Source organism: Protopterus annectens, chromosome 13.part0, assembly GCF_019279795.1.
Source record: "Protopterus annectens isolate FY-2018-M chromosome 13.part0, PAN1.0, whole genome shotgun sequence".
Classification (NCBI taxonomy): Eukaryota; Metazoa; Chordata; order Ceratodontiformes; family Protopteridae; genus Protopterus; species Protopterus annectens.
Genome location: NC_056747.1, coordinates 1272634418 through 1272652169, shown reverse-complemented (window position 1 = coordinate 1272652169; position 17752 = coordinate 1272634418). Strand labels below are relative to the sequence as shown.

Genomic DNA, 17752 nt, shown 5'->3' with positions numbered 1-17752 from the left:
CATCCCTAAGAAAAGTTTTTGTTTTAATTTTAGACTGTTAGTGCTACTGCAAGTAAACATTCATTTAAGAATGTTACATTGTTAAACCTTGCACTGATGTAAAATAGAACTGCTCCCCAGAACAAAATGAATTTGTACTAAAAGGTTTGGAATTACTTCAGATATAGTTGTTTTTACTGAAACTGTTTTACTAAAACCATTCTATACTACAGCTTTCTTTTACTACTGATTTTTTTTTCCCAGACATTCAAGACCCTGCAGATATACCGTGACCAAGATGATTGAAATACTTCTGGTTTTCTTTGTAAAAGTGATCACGTCACAGAAGAAAACTATATATTATAGTGTTACAACTGTCTTATTATACTATGTGTCAAATACTATACATTTTAATGGTAATCATATCCTGCTCTGTTTTGCATTTGTTACCATTTACATGAATATAATGACATTTAGTAATTCATTGATTTATTTATTGATTTGCTGTCTGACTGGCTGATTGATTGTTCTGCTGTCTGTATCATTTTATTTCTTAGAATCTGCTGCAGACTACAGAAAGGTGCCTTTCCACTGCAAACTGTTTCTTCTCATAAATGTAGCATCAGGTGAGACCTGATGGCATGTATTCAGTATGTAATTAGACAACTATTCAGCATATAACAAAAATAAACACAGTTTTTACTCTTAATATAGTTCCACTGATGAAACTAAAATAAAAACTGTATATTTTCGAATCGGAACACCTACTTTACATAATGAAAGAACAGTTATAACAAAAAAAGTAAAAAAAAAATTGCACATGATGTTTGATGTAAGAAACTTAGAAACTTAATGAGTCACAACTTGAAAGCATATTCTGAGAACAACTATCCCACATCACTCAGGTGACACAATCCACCCTTGTGTTTGAACCTTTCTGTAGCTTTCCTTGAATGCATAAAGACGACTGCTTCTAATATTTCACTGTGCTATCTCCTGGAGAAGTATCTTTTGAGTCCAGTGTGCCTACCTAGATAATTCAGCTCAAGTCCAGGGATGTAGCAAGCCCAAATCTTCATGATTAGGCCTTATATACTTTGCCAAGGGGAAATTTCTGACAAACTACTTGAATACTGAAAGAACATCTTCTCGTAATTGCTAGTAAATTTGCAGTGAAATGTTTTTGTAAGTCAGTTTCGTATTTTTGACCATCTTCTCACCGCCATGTTCCCAGATAATCATAATACTGCCTAGTACCCTGTCTTACTTAAGGCATTCTCTTTCTTCATATTAACAATATACTTTATAGTCTCTGGCATCTATAGAGACTGGACACAGTTTAGGTTAGTTCATGATTTGTTAACATAAATGGCAGGTACAAGCGATCAATATTAAAGTTTTTGGACGTTTTTCCCTTAAACGATCTCAATGGCTTTGTCATCCTGACCTTTAAACAAGGTGTTATCGATGGACAGCAGTACGCAAATAGTGGTGCATTAACACTGCAGTTTTAAAGATCTCAAAAGTTTGACACTACTTCATGGCACTTTACCTTTGGGCATGTTACACAAAATCGGGAGTGCCAGGATTTCTCCTCTCCAGAAGAAGGACAATCAAGATTTTTGCAATTTGGTGTCACTGTGTCACAGCATTATTACCACAAAATACCTGATAGAAATGTTGCAGGTTTCAGCTATAATATTCTCAGCATGGATTTTAACTACCCTTCCTTCTCACCCCTACCACCGTTTCCATCCCTAACTTCTTTCCTTTCGGTTACCAGGATTAGTGCTGTCCTGCCAAATCTAATATCTGCCATCTTAGAGGAGGCAGAAGGGGAGGGATGGTATAATGGTTAAGGTCTTAAACTCACAAATACAAGGGACAGGATTTCACTCTGACCTCTAATACGGATTGAGGTTTGGCATGATGGTTAAGATGTTTACTTCATACACAAGAGGTACAGGGTTTGGTTCTCATCAAGGGAAATTAACTAGGCTTAAAATGCCCCACAAAGGCAGCTAGTGTACCTATATCTCCTTCTCTACAGGCTCTTTGGCCTGACAAAGGTGACCATTCTCCAAGTGCCAAAAGATATCATCTGGTATCTTATGGACATCTCAGTTTCAACCTTTCCTGTGCCATGTCATAAAATTCAGGTCAGTGGCTCTTCATGCAAAATGGATAATCAGCAGCAGTCACTAGCATGAAAGAAAAGCACACATTAACTCTAGAAGATTAATCCGTGGGCCAGTACTGCAAACACAACAGATGAAAAAAGGCTTCAGGAAACAGAAGAAATATGAATGTTTAACACAGACAAGAGAGAAAAAGCACCAGCTCTCATGTCTTTTGCAATCATTAGCATCCTAAGTATCACCATGAATAAAGAGCAGTGTCTCAGGACTAATGCCAAGTACACAACACATTTCACTTGCTGCAAATTCTGCACCCTGCAATGCTTAAAATTCTTCTTTACTTTACTAGATGTACTTCTACTCCTGCCCAAACTGTTCTTTTGATTATGTCTTTCTTTCATCCATCTCTACAGCCTCTTCACCTTTGTATTCCATCACCCACTGGAACAGCAGTTTTGACACTGGTTAGCCACCTTTGGCATCAACAAAATCCTCTTGTGACATAGTTTACACAACACTCTAGTTGGCTATACTTCCATTGTGACAATAATAGATTGTAAAGTGACAGGTTCCCATGCGGGTGTACTATATACATCACTTAACTCTTTTCACCTGCTGAGTCATGTGGAATTTGTTGGTATAAATATCTATGATTTAAAATCCGTACAACAATTATCATTCCTTGCATTAAGTAGACACTGGTTATAAATAACATTTCTGTGAATCTGTGGCTCTGTTCTGCTTCTTCTTTTTGAGGTTGTGTATAACACTGGCAGTTGTAAATTAAATAATTTAAATCAGAGAATGAGTTTTTTGTTTTGCAACTTTCCATGAAACTGTGCCGTCAATGTATCATTGGTTCTCCAAAATCCATAATTATTGTCTCCGCCTTTCCTTAATTCATCTGCCTTCCTCCTCATCTTTCTTGACATGCTACAGTTCTTGCTAAAAAGAGGTTAAAGGTCACTTGTGCATGCTGCCATATCAGTCTCTAGGATGATTTTGCTCAGGTTACCATGCATCTACCTGTTAAACAGCACACTCTCTGTGACCACCTACTCATTTATAGCTCTACCTGTGTCCTTACTCACACAAACAGTCTGAACTCGATTCTGTCTTTCTTTCCTCGTCCTATTATTTCTGTATCATGGCTATTTACTTCTAGTTCTCCATGCAATGATTTCTCATCACATTCAGACAATATAATTTTGCGTTGCCTTACATTTGGTACAGTTGTTATGTTAAACTATTTACTTGTATTGATGCTGTTATTTACTGGATACTGGTCTGTGGTTTTTAACTGGACATCTACCTGTACATAGAAAATGATTAATAATACTCACATAATCAAGGAGTAAGATAGTAACCTATTATTGTTTCTGCATATGTATAAATATTTTTATTAAATATCTTCTATAACTGCAAAATATAGGGAAGGGTTAGGGAACGGGTAACAACAGGATCAGGGGCCCCTCAGGTTTAATTCTTCTGCATAGTGATCTATGGCAGGCAGTCTTTTTGCAGAAAGCATTATAAACTGAAGGAAATGTACCTCAAGCAGTGTGAAATCCAAAACACAAAACATGATCACTGAATTGAAAACCATTCACATAAATAAAAATGGACATTGAACTTTGCTGAGACCTGTGTAGAATAAGTGGATACCCATTTGTGTGACTATGATGAAAGCTTTCTCAGAAAATATCTGTACACAAGTTGTGCCTTTCATTAGTCCAAGGAGGACCACCCTTTTCGAAAGCCAAGTAAAGTCAAATATTTCACTTTGGTGTTACCATGAACGTACACCAGAATAATGTAACATGTGAAAAGAGAATGTTGACATGAAAAGGGTCTCCAACCAATCGGATTAAGGTTTTTAACATCATTTATTGATCCAAAATGTAATTGCTGATCCTTTTCACCTCCAACCAGAAGATCAGACTAAGATGCATGGTGGGAATCCTCATCAACAGTTCCTAGTGTACATGTTAGATAAATTCACAAGAGTAAGATATTAAACAGATATCAATGTCTAACCAAAATAAATAAATAAATAAATATAACTAATAGCAGATTAATGGCAGAGAGTGATGGAATAAACAGCAACAAATCCCTATCCTCAGATATCAACTATTCTTCTCCAACAGGCTTGCTCATTACTACTATGAGTCTTGCAATTTAATGTCAACAGCACATACATTCTTATAGATAGCCATTATGGAGGCCTAACAGAGGTTTCCAGATCCTTAAATATTTTCTGCATTTCAATAGCTTGAAAAGTAACCTGTTTGAATCCCAAATATCATATTTTTGCATAGCCTCTTTGCAAGATATAGGTTTGTAAGTTGTGACTAAGCAATTGGGACATCATTTGTAGTCCAGCCACGGCAAATCCCATTACTTACCATCCTTTTCCATGAGGGTAGATTGAGCGACACCAGGGCTAGATCTGCAGTTATTCATCCCCTGCTATGAGTTTGTCTGCAGTGAATTAGAGAGCTAAATTGCTTTATATAAAATGGAAGTCTTTTCCAAATGAGAGGAATTATTTGGGAAAGGCACTTATCACACCACACCAGCAGATTCTGTTTATGTTACAGTGGAGGGTTGGGCCTCTTCTGTGGATCCTTGTGATGCAACAGGTTTTGCGAATGTGTAGGAGACCATACAAGACTGAATCGTTTGTGATTTAGTAAGCTATGCAGAGATTACCCTGTAGAGACTGCTATGAGAAGAAAAAGACAGAGTTTAAGGCATTCTTTGCCTTCATTCATCTGCATAACCCTGAAGTCCTGGGCCTTAACCATCCATGAATAAACTGGAAAACAGCAAACAAAGTTCCAGTATTTTTATAAACACCTTTTTCGAATTATCACTTGTGACACAGGCAAATTTACATTTATATAAAAGTAATCAAACTGTATTAGCATAACAAACATTATATTTCACATTTATTGCTATATATCATATAACTTAAGCAGTTACATAAGTTATTCAATTTCTGCCTTTTTTTAACAAGAAACATCTTTATTAAACCATCACTTACAACATAAGCAATCATATATTTATATAAATGAAAACAAACCACACCAGCACAATACTAGTTACAAGGATTTTACATCAAAAACCATACTGACACACTCCCAGTTGCAAACATTATACATCACTTATAATCTACCCAATCATTTTCAGTCAAACATTACAGAGCTCATTTAAGTCCTGCCTTCTTTTAAACCTCATTACTCATCTGTATGTAGTGTTCCCATAACCCATTTTTCCTATGTAGTTTGCTTCTACCCTTTTCTAAATATCTAATTTCCAGTTGTTTTATCTCTGTTTCTATATTCACTACTTCTAGTATACTTGGTTTAGATTTTGATTTCCATTTTCTAGTAATTGCTTTTTGTCCACCACCATAATTAGAGATAGCAAGGCCTTACCATGTCTAAACAATTCTGATTCTGTATCACAGCTCAGAAAAATCATCTCCCTCATCACGCCAGTCTGCCCACCCAGCATCTCTGACAGTGCATCCCTCAGGGAATCTTTAAAGTCCACCAACTCACTGCACTACCAGAAAATATGTTCCCAATTACCTCTTTCTTCCTCATCATACCTCCAATATTTGCTGTCTACCTGAGGAAAAAGTCTCTGGAGTCTACATGAGGTATAAAAATATCTATGTACATAAACATTTCCAAGCAAAAATCCTAAATCTTCTAGATTTTGTTGCATATTTGGGAGACATACATATAGCCTCACATTGTTACTTTATAAATTGTTCATCAATTTCTCTTCCCAATCCTTTCTAACCTCCTTTGATTGATTCTTAGAGTTATGCTCTACTAATTATTCCTTTTGTAATGGTAGCTTCTGTTCTGCATTCTACTAAAAATCTCTACCACCAGTGTAGGTCTTTCATTTAGGACCCCCCTATTTCTTTCTCTTTGCCTATACTTTATCAATTCTTGATAGGGGAGGCAATCTCTAACCAGCAGTCCAAATAAATTCTTGGCGTATTCCCATTCTATCATCTTCCCCTCTCTAGTTATTTGCTCCCAATGGCTTGGTTCCTTTGCCAGTTTTCTTCAATAAATTCCAACTTCCGCTTGCCTATAGTCTACATCCCTAATTGCAGCCATTCCTATTGGCAGAATCTCTTTTCTCGATTCCCATGTTGCCTTAGGTCTTAGAATAATTTCTGCTACTTTATGGATATAATAATCTGTATGATTATTGTTTTTCTCCTTAAAGGTCTACATCCAAAATTCCAGTCTCTCCTTGTTTCTTCAGCTTCCCCTTTGTTTCATCATCATCCCTTTCCACTTTGAATTATAGTTTTCTGTTTGTGCTATGTATAGGAGCTTTAACTGTGTAGCTCTGAAATACCCCTTCAAATTGGGTAATCCCAATTTGCCCTTTTCTACTGGAAGAATCAACATATCCCACTTGACTTTTGCCATCTTCCCCTCCCAGATAAAGTCCTTCAGCTCTTTATTAATTGCTATCCACAATTTCTCCTCCAGTTGATACAAAATATGCTTGATCTGTGTATTAGACTAAAGGGACTAAAAACATTTTAACTGCTCATATCTTACTATCCATATCCATATAACAAAGCTTCCATTTTCTCAGTTTTTGTATTATCTTTTGTTTAGTCTCTTCACACATATCCTTAGCTGCCACACCAGAATCATTTTAATCCATTCTCCTAAATACTTCATTGTATCATGTCTGCTTAAATATGGATATTGTTGAACCAGTTCATGTGTTGTCTTCACCAAAGGCATACTCTGAAAATATTTAAATATGGAGCACATTACATCTCTAACCACAGAGATCACCATCAATCCCACATTTAGTTGTTTCCAGTTTTACACTGTCACCCAGGCAATCTCTCACCAAGGTAACCACTGAGACCTCATCCTGTAAGCAAACCTATATTGTCTGAATTTCTTGCTCCTTCAACAGCACTTTGCATATGCCTATAAGCCAGGGAGTAAACATGTGCCATTTTGGAGGCTGATGTGCTCACAACCTCAATCCCATCTAACACCACCCATGTGTGAGGGATAAGGGTATGTACTGCTGTCCCAAATAAAAATATACATTAGGTATTTGGCATTACATAAAAGATGAACACTGCTGCCTTGAGCTATGACTCACACCAGCCACACCAAAATAATGCTGACAATGAACCAGTTAAAAGCAATGAACCAGACACTGTATTTCAAAGAATTTACCCACCTCACTCTGAGCCCAGGATGTTGCAGTGTTACTTACTAGGAACAACTGAAACTTGGCGGCTAAAACACTTGAATTCACAAATGCAAAATAATTTATAGAAGAGAATTATAATTCCTTTCAGTACTATAACCCTTTTGCTGCTTTGGTAGCTCAAGTTCCACCAATCAGACCAGTATGGCGCACCCAAGACACAATAATTGCATAACTCTTAACAGTAAGGCAACTATAACATAATAGCTTATGGTAATGCAGCTAAACTGTTTCTCTCTCTGATCATTTACTTGTAAATATGCTAACAGGTCACCAGGCACAGGCTTTTAAAACTGAATAAATAAAACTCTTTAAATAGAAGCATTTGGCAATATAGTTTGAGAATACAATATATGGCACTGTACAGAAAACACATTTTAAAGCTAGCTAAAGATGGTATCTGAAAAAATACTAACACTTGCTGTCTTGAACGTGACTATAGATACAGAATTATTAGAATCTCACTCTCTCTCACTTTTAATCACTAGCTAGAAATATCAGCAAATGCACAGGCAAAACTACAAACAAAACTAAACTCAGTGATGATACAAGATATCAGATTGTCTGATACAAGATGGCATATTGTCCACAAGCAGGAATTACTAACTAACTGAAGTAAAAATTGATATCCCCACTTTTTTTGCTAAAGCAAAGCTCCATGCCTTTGCTATTACATCTGATATTTTATGAATATTAATATGACATTCCATAACTTTCAAGTGTCCATTGTCACAATATGTTTTGTTTCTTTTGTACTATATGCTTTTTTCTATTTTATTATACTTCAGTGTTTAATCTCCTGTAGTTTGTTATAATTTACACAAGTGTATATAGTCATGTTATGCTCTGTTTTTGTACCATATGTTCTTTATGTATTATTTAAATTCTGTGGTTTGATTCAGTGTAATTTATTATTTCCTGTTAACTTATGTTGTGGTTGAAAAAGGTCAAATATCAAATAAAATAAATAAATCAGTCAAATAAAATGGCTCTGAAGCTGGATTGTATGGCAGGATAAGTATTCCAACTGATCTCTGGAGCGCTGTATTGTAATCAGTCAGCATTGAAAAGACACAATATCAGCACAGTCCTTTCAGCAAGTCCGCTTCCCACACCAGGTCAACAGGTTACTGCCTCCTTCTTTCAGTCAGACTTCAAATTGTAAACAACAGGGCTTCTAGAAAGTTCCAGAAACATGAGGTAAAATGCATTAAGTGACAGAAATTAGCTGATAAGAAGGATGAAGTCCTGCTGGTGTTCGTGTGTGAATGTGTGTGTGAGTGTGTGTGTGTGTGTGTGTGTGTGTGTGTGTGTGTGTGTGTGTGTGTGTGCGCACTCATGTTTGTGCTGGAAGATATATGCTGGTGTGCAGGTGAGTCTGTGATTGACTCCTTCATCCATATCCAGAAAGGCAGACACATGCATACACAGATTCTCCTGCATTTATGCCTTTACAGACAGGCACACAAACACACATACACACACACACACACACACACACACGCACGCACGCACGCACGCACACACACACACACACACACACACACACACACACACACACCATGCACACATGCACACGTGCTCATGTGCGTGCACACACACACACACACACACACACACACACACACACACACACACACACACACACACACACACACACACACACACACACACACTTATGCTTGAAAAATCTCAGGCAAACATGTCATATGAGGTGTTCACATGCTGAGATGACCTGCTCTTTTCAAAGCTGACTCCAGCCACAAAAGTAAAACAATCTCCCAACAACATTCCTGGACTTCTCTGGTAGAAGACAGACAACTCCTTTCTATTCATAAACCTAATAAAAGTGCAGAACAAAGCGTCTTCTCCTGTTTCATAGCCAAATTATGGAACTCACAACCATTAGCCATCAGAGCAAACTCTAACTCTCATGCCTATAAAGATACTCTAAAAACCTTCCTTTCTAACTCCTGGCTCTGCTTAGATTCATAGATTAGTACTAAGCTAAGTGCCCTTGCGAGCCATTTTAAGCCTTGCCAATTATCCCTTGTGAGACTCAAACCCTGCAACTTGTGTTTGTAAGGCAAACACCTTAACTCTTACGCCACCCTCCCAGCTCTTGCTCTAACCCAGGCTGAACCCTTCCTACCATAGAATTCCCTTTCCATAATGCACATAGCCCTTCCCCTCTCCAACTCTACTCTGTCCTTCTTTATCTGACTTTCCTATTACAACAATATTGGCACATAATCTGACTCTTCTCGAAGTGGATCTACTTTCGGTTCATTCCTATATTTCTGTAATAACACCTCTGAAGTTTTATAACATTTCTGACATCTGCTTTTACTCTACAGCACATCCAGAGTTTTTAGGTATGGACAGACCAACACCCTTTTTAACATCTTTTATTCATCTCCATTATTGTAGACTCACTATTCATATAGAACATTTGTAAACACACGTTTTACAGTTGTATTGCATTTAATCTAATATGTCGATATGAGTTTGCAATGTAAAATGTTTTTTTGCAATAATTTTGTAATGTATAATAGGTTCATAAGTTCATAGGTAGGTACTAGGCTATTGGTCCAAGGGCCTAAGTAAGCCTAGCCAACAAGGTTCCCTGGCTTATGCCACCCAAGAAAGTCAAGCAGAGCCACAGAAGTGATCCCCATGGTATATTTCCTATTTCCCATCCACTCATCAATTTTTTTTTCTTGAAGAGTGCTAATGAGGAACTTTGCTTGACATAGATGGGTAGCTTGTTCCAGAGTATGGGAAGTCTCTGGAACAGGAATCTATACCACCAGCATGTCCTGTTTATTGTGGTGACAAGGTTTGGGCCCCAAGAGCATGTAGCTCAGAGGGATTGGGATTTATTTAGGTGTAGCATGTCCAAAGCTCTGGGTTTGACATAGCTTTATATGTTAGGCAGAGATTACCTCGGAGTAGGCAATATGCTACGGAGTAAAGCTGGAGTTTTTTGAGACGGTCAGTGTAGGGCATCTGTTTGAGGCCAGTAATCCTCTTTGTGAGGTACTTCTGTGGCCTTTCCAGCTGCTGCAGATGTCTTGTGAGGTACATTCCAAAAGGGGTGTTGTACTCTATAATGGGTCTAATGAGTGTCGAGTAGAGGGGAGCAATGACCTCTTTTTTCCTGGATGAGAAACCTTTTGTGATGAGGTGTGCCATGTAGAAGGATTTCCTGACTACTGTGGCAATGTGATTATCAAAGGGGAGACTACTGTCCACCTGGGTCCCAAGGTCTCTTATCATAAATTCGGCATTATGTAGACTGCCACCTATGTGGTAGTTTATGGGTACAGAGTTTTTACCAAAGGGAATGACAATGAATTTTTTGGCACTGAGCTTGAGGCCATGGCTCTGACACCAGACATCTGTCTCAGTGAGGCCCTTCTGTAGGATGTACACATCATTTGGTGACTCGACTATGGCTCCTAGTTTCAAGTCATCTGAAAACTTCGTTAGCCAAAGGCCTTCAGTTTTAGCCTGTACTTCAGAGAAGTAGATACCAAACATGAGAGGTCCCAGGACTGAACCCCATGGTACTCCACTTGTTACTAGTTTGAAGTCAGATTTGGAGTCTGCATCTTATACAATGTGGGTTCTGTCAGTGAGCCAGTTGGCAATCCATCTTGTGATGTAGGGATTTATACCTAGCTTAGTGAGTTTAGCTATAATTCCAGAATGGGGGATGGTGTCGAAAGCCTTGGTGAGGTCAAGATAGGCTGTGTGAACCACCTTATCCTTGTCTACTGCTTTGGTGACTGCCTCAAAGAAGTTGATCAGGTTCAGGAGGCATGATCTGCCTTTCACAAACCCGAACTTGGTGGGGTCCAGAGTTTGGAGGTTACCAATGTCTTTGTTTACGAGTTCCATGATGATACGTTCCATGGCCTTACAGAACAGGGTCATCAGGCTAATAGGGCAATAGTTCCTGGGATCAGTGGTGGCTCCCCCTTTGTGGAGTGGGATAACTGTTGCTGTGCGTCATTCAGTGGGCACAAAGCCTGATGTGAGGCTATGACTGAACATGGTGCTTAGGTGCAGAGCCAGTTTGTTCTGAATTTCGTGTAAAATGCAGCCTGCGATATTGTCCAGTCCCATGGATGCTGTGTTTTTGGCTTTAGAAAGTGCAGCTTTTACCTGCATAGTTGTGATTACAGGGACTGCAAATGCTTTTTATGGTGTAACCTGTATCTTTTCTGCTGCAGCATCCACCACAGATGGGTATACTGTGGGCCCTGTCAGACGTTCCCATGTAAATAAATAATAAATATATAACAACAAAAAAATGTCAACAGGATTTCTGACACTGCTCTTTATCCAAAATGAGCTGAAATGTGACACTATCTGTTCTGCAACTGCATGCTCCTATACAAAGTAACAGTGTGTGTGTGTGTTTGTCTGTATGTGTGTGTCTATATGTGTATTTGAAGTGTGTATATGTATGTACTATTGTATATAAATGCATGAATGCAAGTTTATGTTTGACTGTATAACTATATATATATATATATATATATATATATATATATATATATATATATATATATATAAATTTGTGTGTGTGTGTGTGTGTGTGTGTCTGTCTATATGTGTATTTGGAGTGTGTATATGTATGTACCGTTGTATATAAATGCATGAATGCAAGTTTATGTTTGACTGTATAACAGTATATATAGGGTCTATATCACGAAATTGAAGTTCTAAAATGTCGAACACCATAAATTCGAACTTGGAAGATTGAATTCGGACAACATTCAAAACAGCGAATTTTTACCCAGAGAAAAAGTTTGCTATTCCGCAAAACACACACATAACACAATCACACCAAACACCTTCAAAACCTACACTAAACCTAACATACACCGCTATCTATGCACTATCCTTAACCCAGCCCTAACCCTAAAGTCCGTCACTACTGCACACTTACCTGACCGGCGCCCTAACCCTAAAGTCTGTCACTATCGCACACTTACCTGACCCATGCCCTAATCCTAAAGTCAGTCACTACCACACACTTACCTGCCCTGCACCCTAACCTTAAAGTCCATCACTACCCGTTCGTACACTTACCTTGACTGGTTCAAAAATACTGAAGCTACAGAAACGGCCAACCAAATTCTTTCCCTGGGAAAGAATTCAGGTTTCCGCAGCTTTGACATTCTCATCCTTCGAACTACCAAGTTCGGCCTTCCAGTATTTGGTGTTGTCAACATTTGATTTCACGATAGGAACCCTATATATATCTATATCTATATATAGGGTCTATATTATATCCTTGAATGCTTAAAAAAGCGAACGCTGATTGATCAAACTTATTTTTGCAAAAATGCAAAATATCGAAGCAGCAGAAACTCAAATTTTTTCCTAGGGAAAGAATTCAGTCGTCCGTTTCTGTTGCTTCGGTATTTTCAGTGTTATGGTGGAAAGTTACCGGTCGGATCCAGGTAAGTGTGCGATTGTGTGGATGTGAGTGTTAGGGTGATTTAGGTGAGTTAGGGTTAGGACTCGGGTTAGGTGTGTGTGCGATTGAGTGGACATGAGGGTTAGGGCGGATTTAAGTGAGTTAAGGTTAGGGAGCGTGTGAGGTGAGTGTGCGATAGTGACTGACCTTAAGGTTAGGGTTTGGGTTAAGGTAAGTGGGTTGTTAGTGGTGTGTGCATAGTTTAGTGTAGAGTTAGGTATCAGATTTTAGGTGTATGTGTGTGGATTTCTGTTTGTTTGGTGTGCTTGTGTTGTGTATATGTGTTTTGGGTCAGCGATTTTTTTTCCCTGGGAAAAAAATCGCTGATCTGACAGTTCGAGATTGTAAGCTTTTGCTTAAATCAGGTCGATCAATCAGCGTTTGCTTTTTTAAGCGTTTGATGATATAATATAGACCCTAGATATATATATATATATATATATATATATATATATATATATATATATATATATATATGTGTGTGTGTGTATGTGTGTGTGTGTGTGTGTGTGTGTGTGTGTGTGTGTGTGTTTAAGAATGTGTATATGTATGTCGGTGTATGACTTTATGGGCATGGATGTGTGTAAGTTTATGTGAGACTGTATGGCAGAGAATGTGCGTGTGTGTATCTATACATACATATATATATATATATATATATATATATATATATATATTTACTTAGGATACATATCGTGGGAAGTAGTGATGTTTGTGTGCTAAAACTATAATTCCATGCAAAGGGGGGGGGGGGGTATACATGCGATTTGTTCTGGGTTAATGAGGCCAGAAGGAATGCTGTTGGATAGCACAGTGTGAAAATTCAGGCTCTGATATATCAAGTTGGTAGGGATTAGTGGCAAAGTGTCCTTTGGTACACTTAGTGGTCACTTTGATGCCAGTTTTGATGGCTTTTGAATACTAAGGCAAGATGTTCTTGTTGTCTGCTTTCAGTGATTCCTTTAAGTGAATGTCAAGCTTGTGATACAAGCTGTCGCCATATGTACTGAGTGGTGCTTATATTCCTGTCTTCTACACATACTGATGTATGGCACACATCTATCATTAAACATGCGCTGCACCCACTCCAAATGAAAATCGTAACAGCAGCACAATTAGACTAGGTCTTAAATGCATGTTTTAGGTAACCCCAATATTCAACAAAAAACTGACATGAACTGCAGATGAAAATAAATAGCATTTCATGTAACAGATGGTAAAATTTATACAGTTGTGTTTTATTATCTGCTACATCATTATTTATTTGTTAGATTGCAAAATTATTCCTCATGAATCTGTTTTGTCCTCCAATATTCTGGAAACAGATTTTGCAGCTACACTTAGTGCTAAATTAGATGCATTCAGTATGCAATCAATATTTATGACTTTCTATAGAGCCAGTAACCAAGGTAACTTAATCTCACACATACCTTCCAGTCAAATGATAGCCTCAGTAATTTGCTCCCCAACCCTCTGGATTTGTTTATATTTCACATACCAGAAGTGAGCGAGAATCTTCTCTGGTAAGTTGGGCAGAGCTCAGCACCAACCATATTATTAAATGTTCATATCAGTGACATAGTATTCATAGCTAAATGTAAATCTGGCTACTCCTGCTATGCATAGAAGGACATTTAGACAACCAAAGGAACTGGTTAGGTCAGTGCCTGATAAGAGCATGGATTATCGACCAATCATATTTCATAGTCAGATGAACAGTCCAGTTAAAAATGCAAATTTACAAGAACCAAACAGCTATCAAACAAAGACACTGTAGGTTTACTCAGGCTTCAGTTTGGGAAAATGTTAAAAGTATGATTATATGCACAAGAAAAATAAGATCACTGGAAAAAAATGTTTAGCAGTCACGTTTAAACTGTTAACCTTTACCACATTGTTTCTGGACAATGATCCGTACCTAAGTATAAAGAAAAGCAGAATTCTTACTTTATTTACGGACGGTTCAACATTTTTTCTGACTGTTGAAGTTGCATGATTTCCCATTTCCCTTGTCCAAATATAGTTGTTTAAAAAATTGGGATAATTTATGGTTATCCCCAGTTTATCTTTACGTAACTAGATTCCAGTTTCTGGCCTGTAATGCCAGCCCCCCTATATGATTCCGTAATAGTGGGATAACAAAGTGTGACACACGAGTACAATATTTGCCCTTTTTCCCACATTGTAAGTATGTTTTTTGTACCTGTTGTACTGTAAGAATCTGAATTGCTTGTATTTGTTCTTCAGTTAATTTACTTACTATAAATAATGTAAAAAAACAACCAGACTTATTCTGTAAAATACCTATATCTTCATCTCATTCATTACTGAAAACAATCTATGCAGGGTTTCCATCTACTTTTTTTAAAAAATGTACAAATAAATAAAACAACTTTGGATGCCGTGACACTGTCACTGAACCTAATACAAGTTTGTGTTCCTTACAAATGGATTGATACAACAATGTAGCAGTTTGTGAAAATAGCAACACCAATGCCTGCAGTTTCCAAATAACAGCAGCAACTTCAGCAGCTTGGGTAGTACTGACAGAGCAACAGGGGGCTTAGGAGGGACCCGATTTAAAGTTGCAGCTGTCATTACCGAAGGCAGACATACACCTTCTCGCTCCATTTCACAAGTATCCCTGTGCTTCCTTCTTGAAAAACATATTTTGTACAAGTTATAAATAAAACATTATTATTTTATCGATAAGTGTATTGAACAGAAAATGCAGTCAATATGATTATTCATAGGCTCATTTTATGAGTAGGTTCATTGTTTTATAGAAGGAAGCAATTGAGAAGTAAAACCAACCAATCTAATTTCAAATGTTAAGGAAAATATATTAATTCAGAGAAACAGTATTTAGGAAAATGGCAGGTTAAGAGAAATAAGAACTGTATCAAAAAATGCAATGCAAGCACATTTTCACTTTAATATGTACTGCAACTAAGACATAAGAAAAAGAACCAATGAGAGGTCTGTGCTGAAAAAGACTAAGAGAAAGCAAAAACACATTTTGAAAAGCTGCAACTTACCTTACCATTAAATATAAAATGACAGTGAAGATGCCTGTACTTAGGGTTTTGAACACTACCACATCATGCCTCACACATAGACATATAAAGTAATTAAAAGACAGATTTTGTATTGAAATCACTGTGCATTTTCTATATTTAGGACAGAGATCACACCAGCTGCAGACGGCGGTTGTGTTTACAGTTCATGCTCCTTACCTGGTCTCTGATTCGCTCCTGCTGCCCTAGAATGGCAGAAGCGTGTTGCGGATACTTGCTCTTCAGGTGGTCTATAAAGGCATCCCTTTTCCTCTCCATCTCAGACTTTTGGATCCCAGTAAGTGCCTCCAGACTCTGGGCAGCAATCACAGTGTGCCGACGCTCTGATGTATGCACCAGTCCCACGTTGGAGAAGCGGCGTGTCCCATTTCCCAATGTTCGGTATTCACGGGGATATTCAGCATCATCTGCAGCAGAGATCATATGGGTTCCAGGCCTTTCTGGATCTGTAGAAAATTGGAAAACAAAAAGACAAGCAAAATTTACATGAAGACCCATAATCATAAGGGTACACCTAAGCCGTCTAAGCTTTCATGTCTTCCTATAGGTGGATTTATTGCACTTCTCTGCACCTGACTTTATTTGTTAATTTTTTAATTTTTGTTTAAGTGCATTTTCTTTTCTAGGCATCCTTTTACCATGTAACTATCTGCCACTGTGCTTGGTTTGGACACCTACTCATATTGTCACTGGTCATCTTAGCTGTTCCTATGTGGGTGGACAAGAACAACTTATCAATGGTACTAACGTTAGGATTTTGGGAGTAGGAACTGTAGAAGACTGCATTCCTTGGGAACCTCATAAAGGGAGGGGTCCGCCTTAATATTGTTCCCCTGTTAATAGAAGAAAGGTGTGTAATGATGCCCATATATGTCCACTCAAAAAATGCTTTTCTGAGTGCAGGGTTATTTATTTATTTATTTGTTAAGCTTTGTTAACTAAAATAAATCAATGATCCACAAGGACCCATTTCAGTGTCAACCCAAGAAAAAAGAAAAATGTAACAGAAAAATGGATAGCATAAAATTTATGAGAACATTAAGTAAAAAATGTTGCAGTAAATATTAAAAGGCAAGCCATCAGAAACTACTAAATAACAATAAGAAAAGTATAATAATTAAAATGAGCTAAAATAAAATTAAGTATAAAAGAAGAAAAACCTGAAATTGGAAAATGGAATGAAGTGAAGGGGCAGAGCAAAATGTCAAAATAAATGTTAAAGGGAAAAAGCAAGGAAAAGAAAAAAATGACAGCAAAAAAGAAGAAGTGAAATATGCAAAATAGATTGGCAGACAATGATAAGACAGCATGAAATAACAGAAGGAAGAAGAAAGGGTGGAAACTATGTGAGGGAAGAATAGAGAGAATAAAGGATAACCTTATGATACATAAATAACTGGGTAATTAGTAAACATCATAAAAGACATGATAAAAGTAATGAATGAAAAATAATAAAAATATTGTTAAAAAGTCGTGATTTGAGACATTGTGGTATATTTCAGTGACATCTAGCCTCTAGTGAGGACCCTTGCAGAGTTACTGATCTCTGTCCCCCTGTGGAGTAATAGTTGCATTGCAGGCTTTGTCCTTCATTACTTCTCCACTGACTTAACTTCATTCCTGGGTTCTAATCACTGGCATTACCCATTTGGTACCTTCTGTGTGATTTTTTACCAGAGTAACATCTTACCATTTCACAGCATCATAACCTAGGCTACTGGAAATCCCAGAATGTAACATTATGGGGGTGGTAGGTGGTGGAGCACTACCGATGGAAAACTATTAGG

General features: G+C 37.6%; 1 protein-coding gene across 2 annotated transcripts in view; it reads right to left on the bottom strand.

The window, feature by feature from the left end:
- The window catches only part of SRCIN1 (SRC kinase signaling inhibitor 1), a 2370959-nt gene extending 2354546 nt beyond the window's left edge, over window positions 1-16413 (bottom strand). For both annotated transcript variants that reach the window (XM_044055283.1, XM_044055284.1), the window contains exon 1: window positions 16125-16413. In XM_044055283.1, coding sequence (XP_043911218.1) covers window positions 16125-16388 — 264 coding nt within the window. In that variant the 5' untranslated portion in view covers window positions 16389-16413. The remainder of the gene's footprint in view (window positions 1-16124) is intronic.
- Between the last annotated feature and the right edge of the window lie 1339 nt (window positions 16414-17752).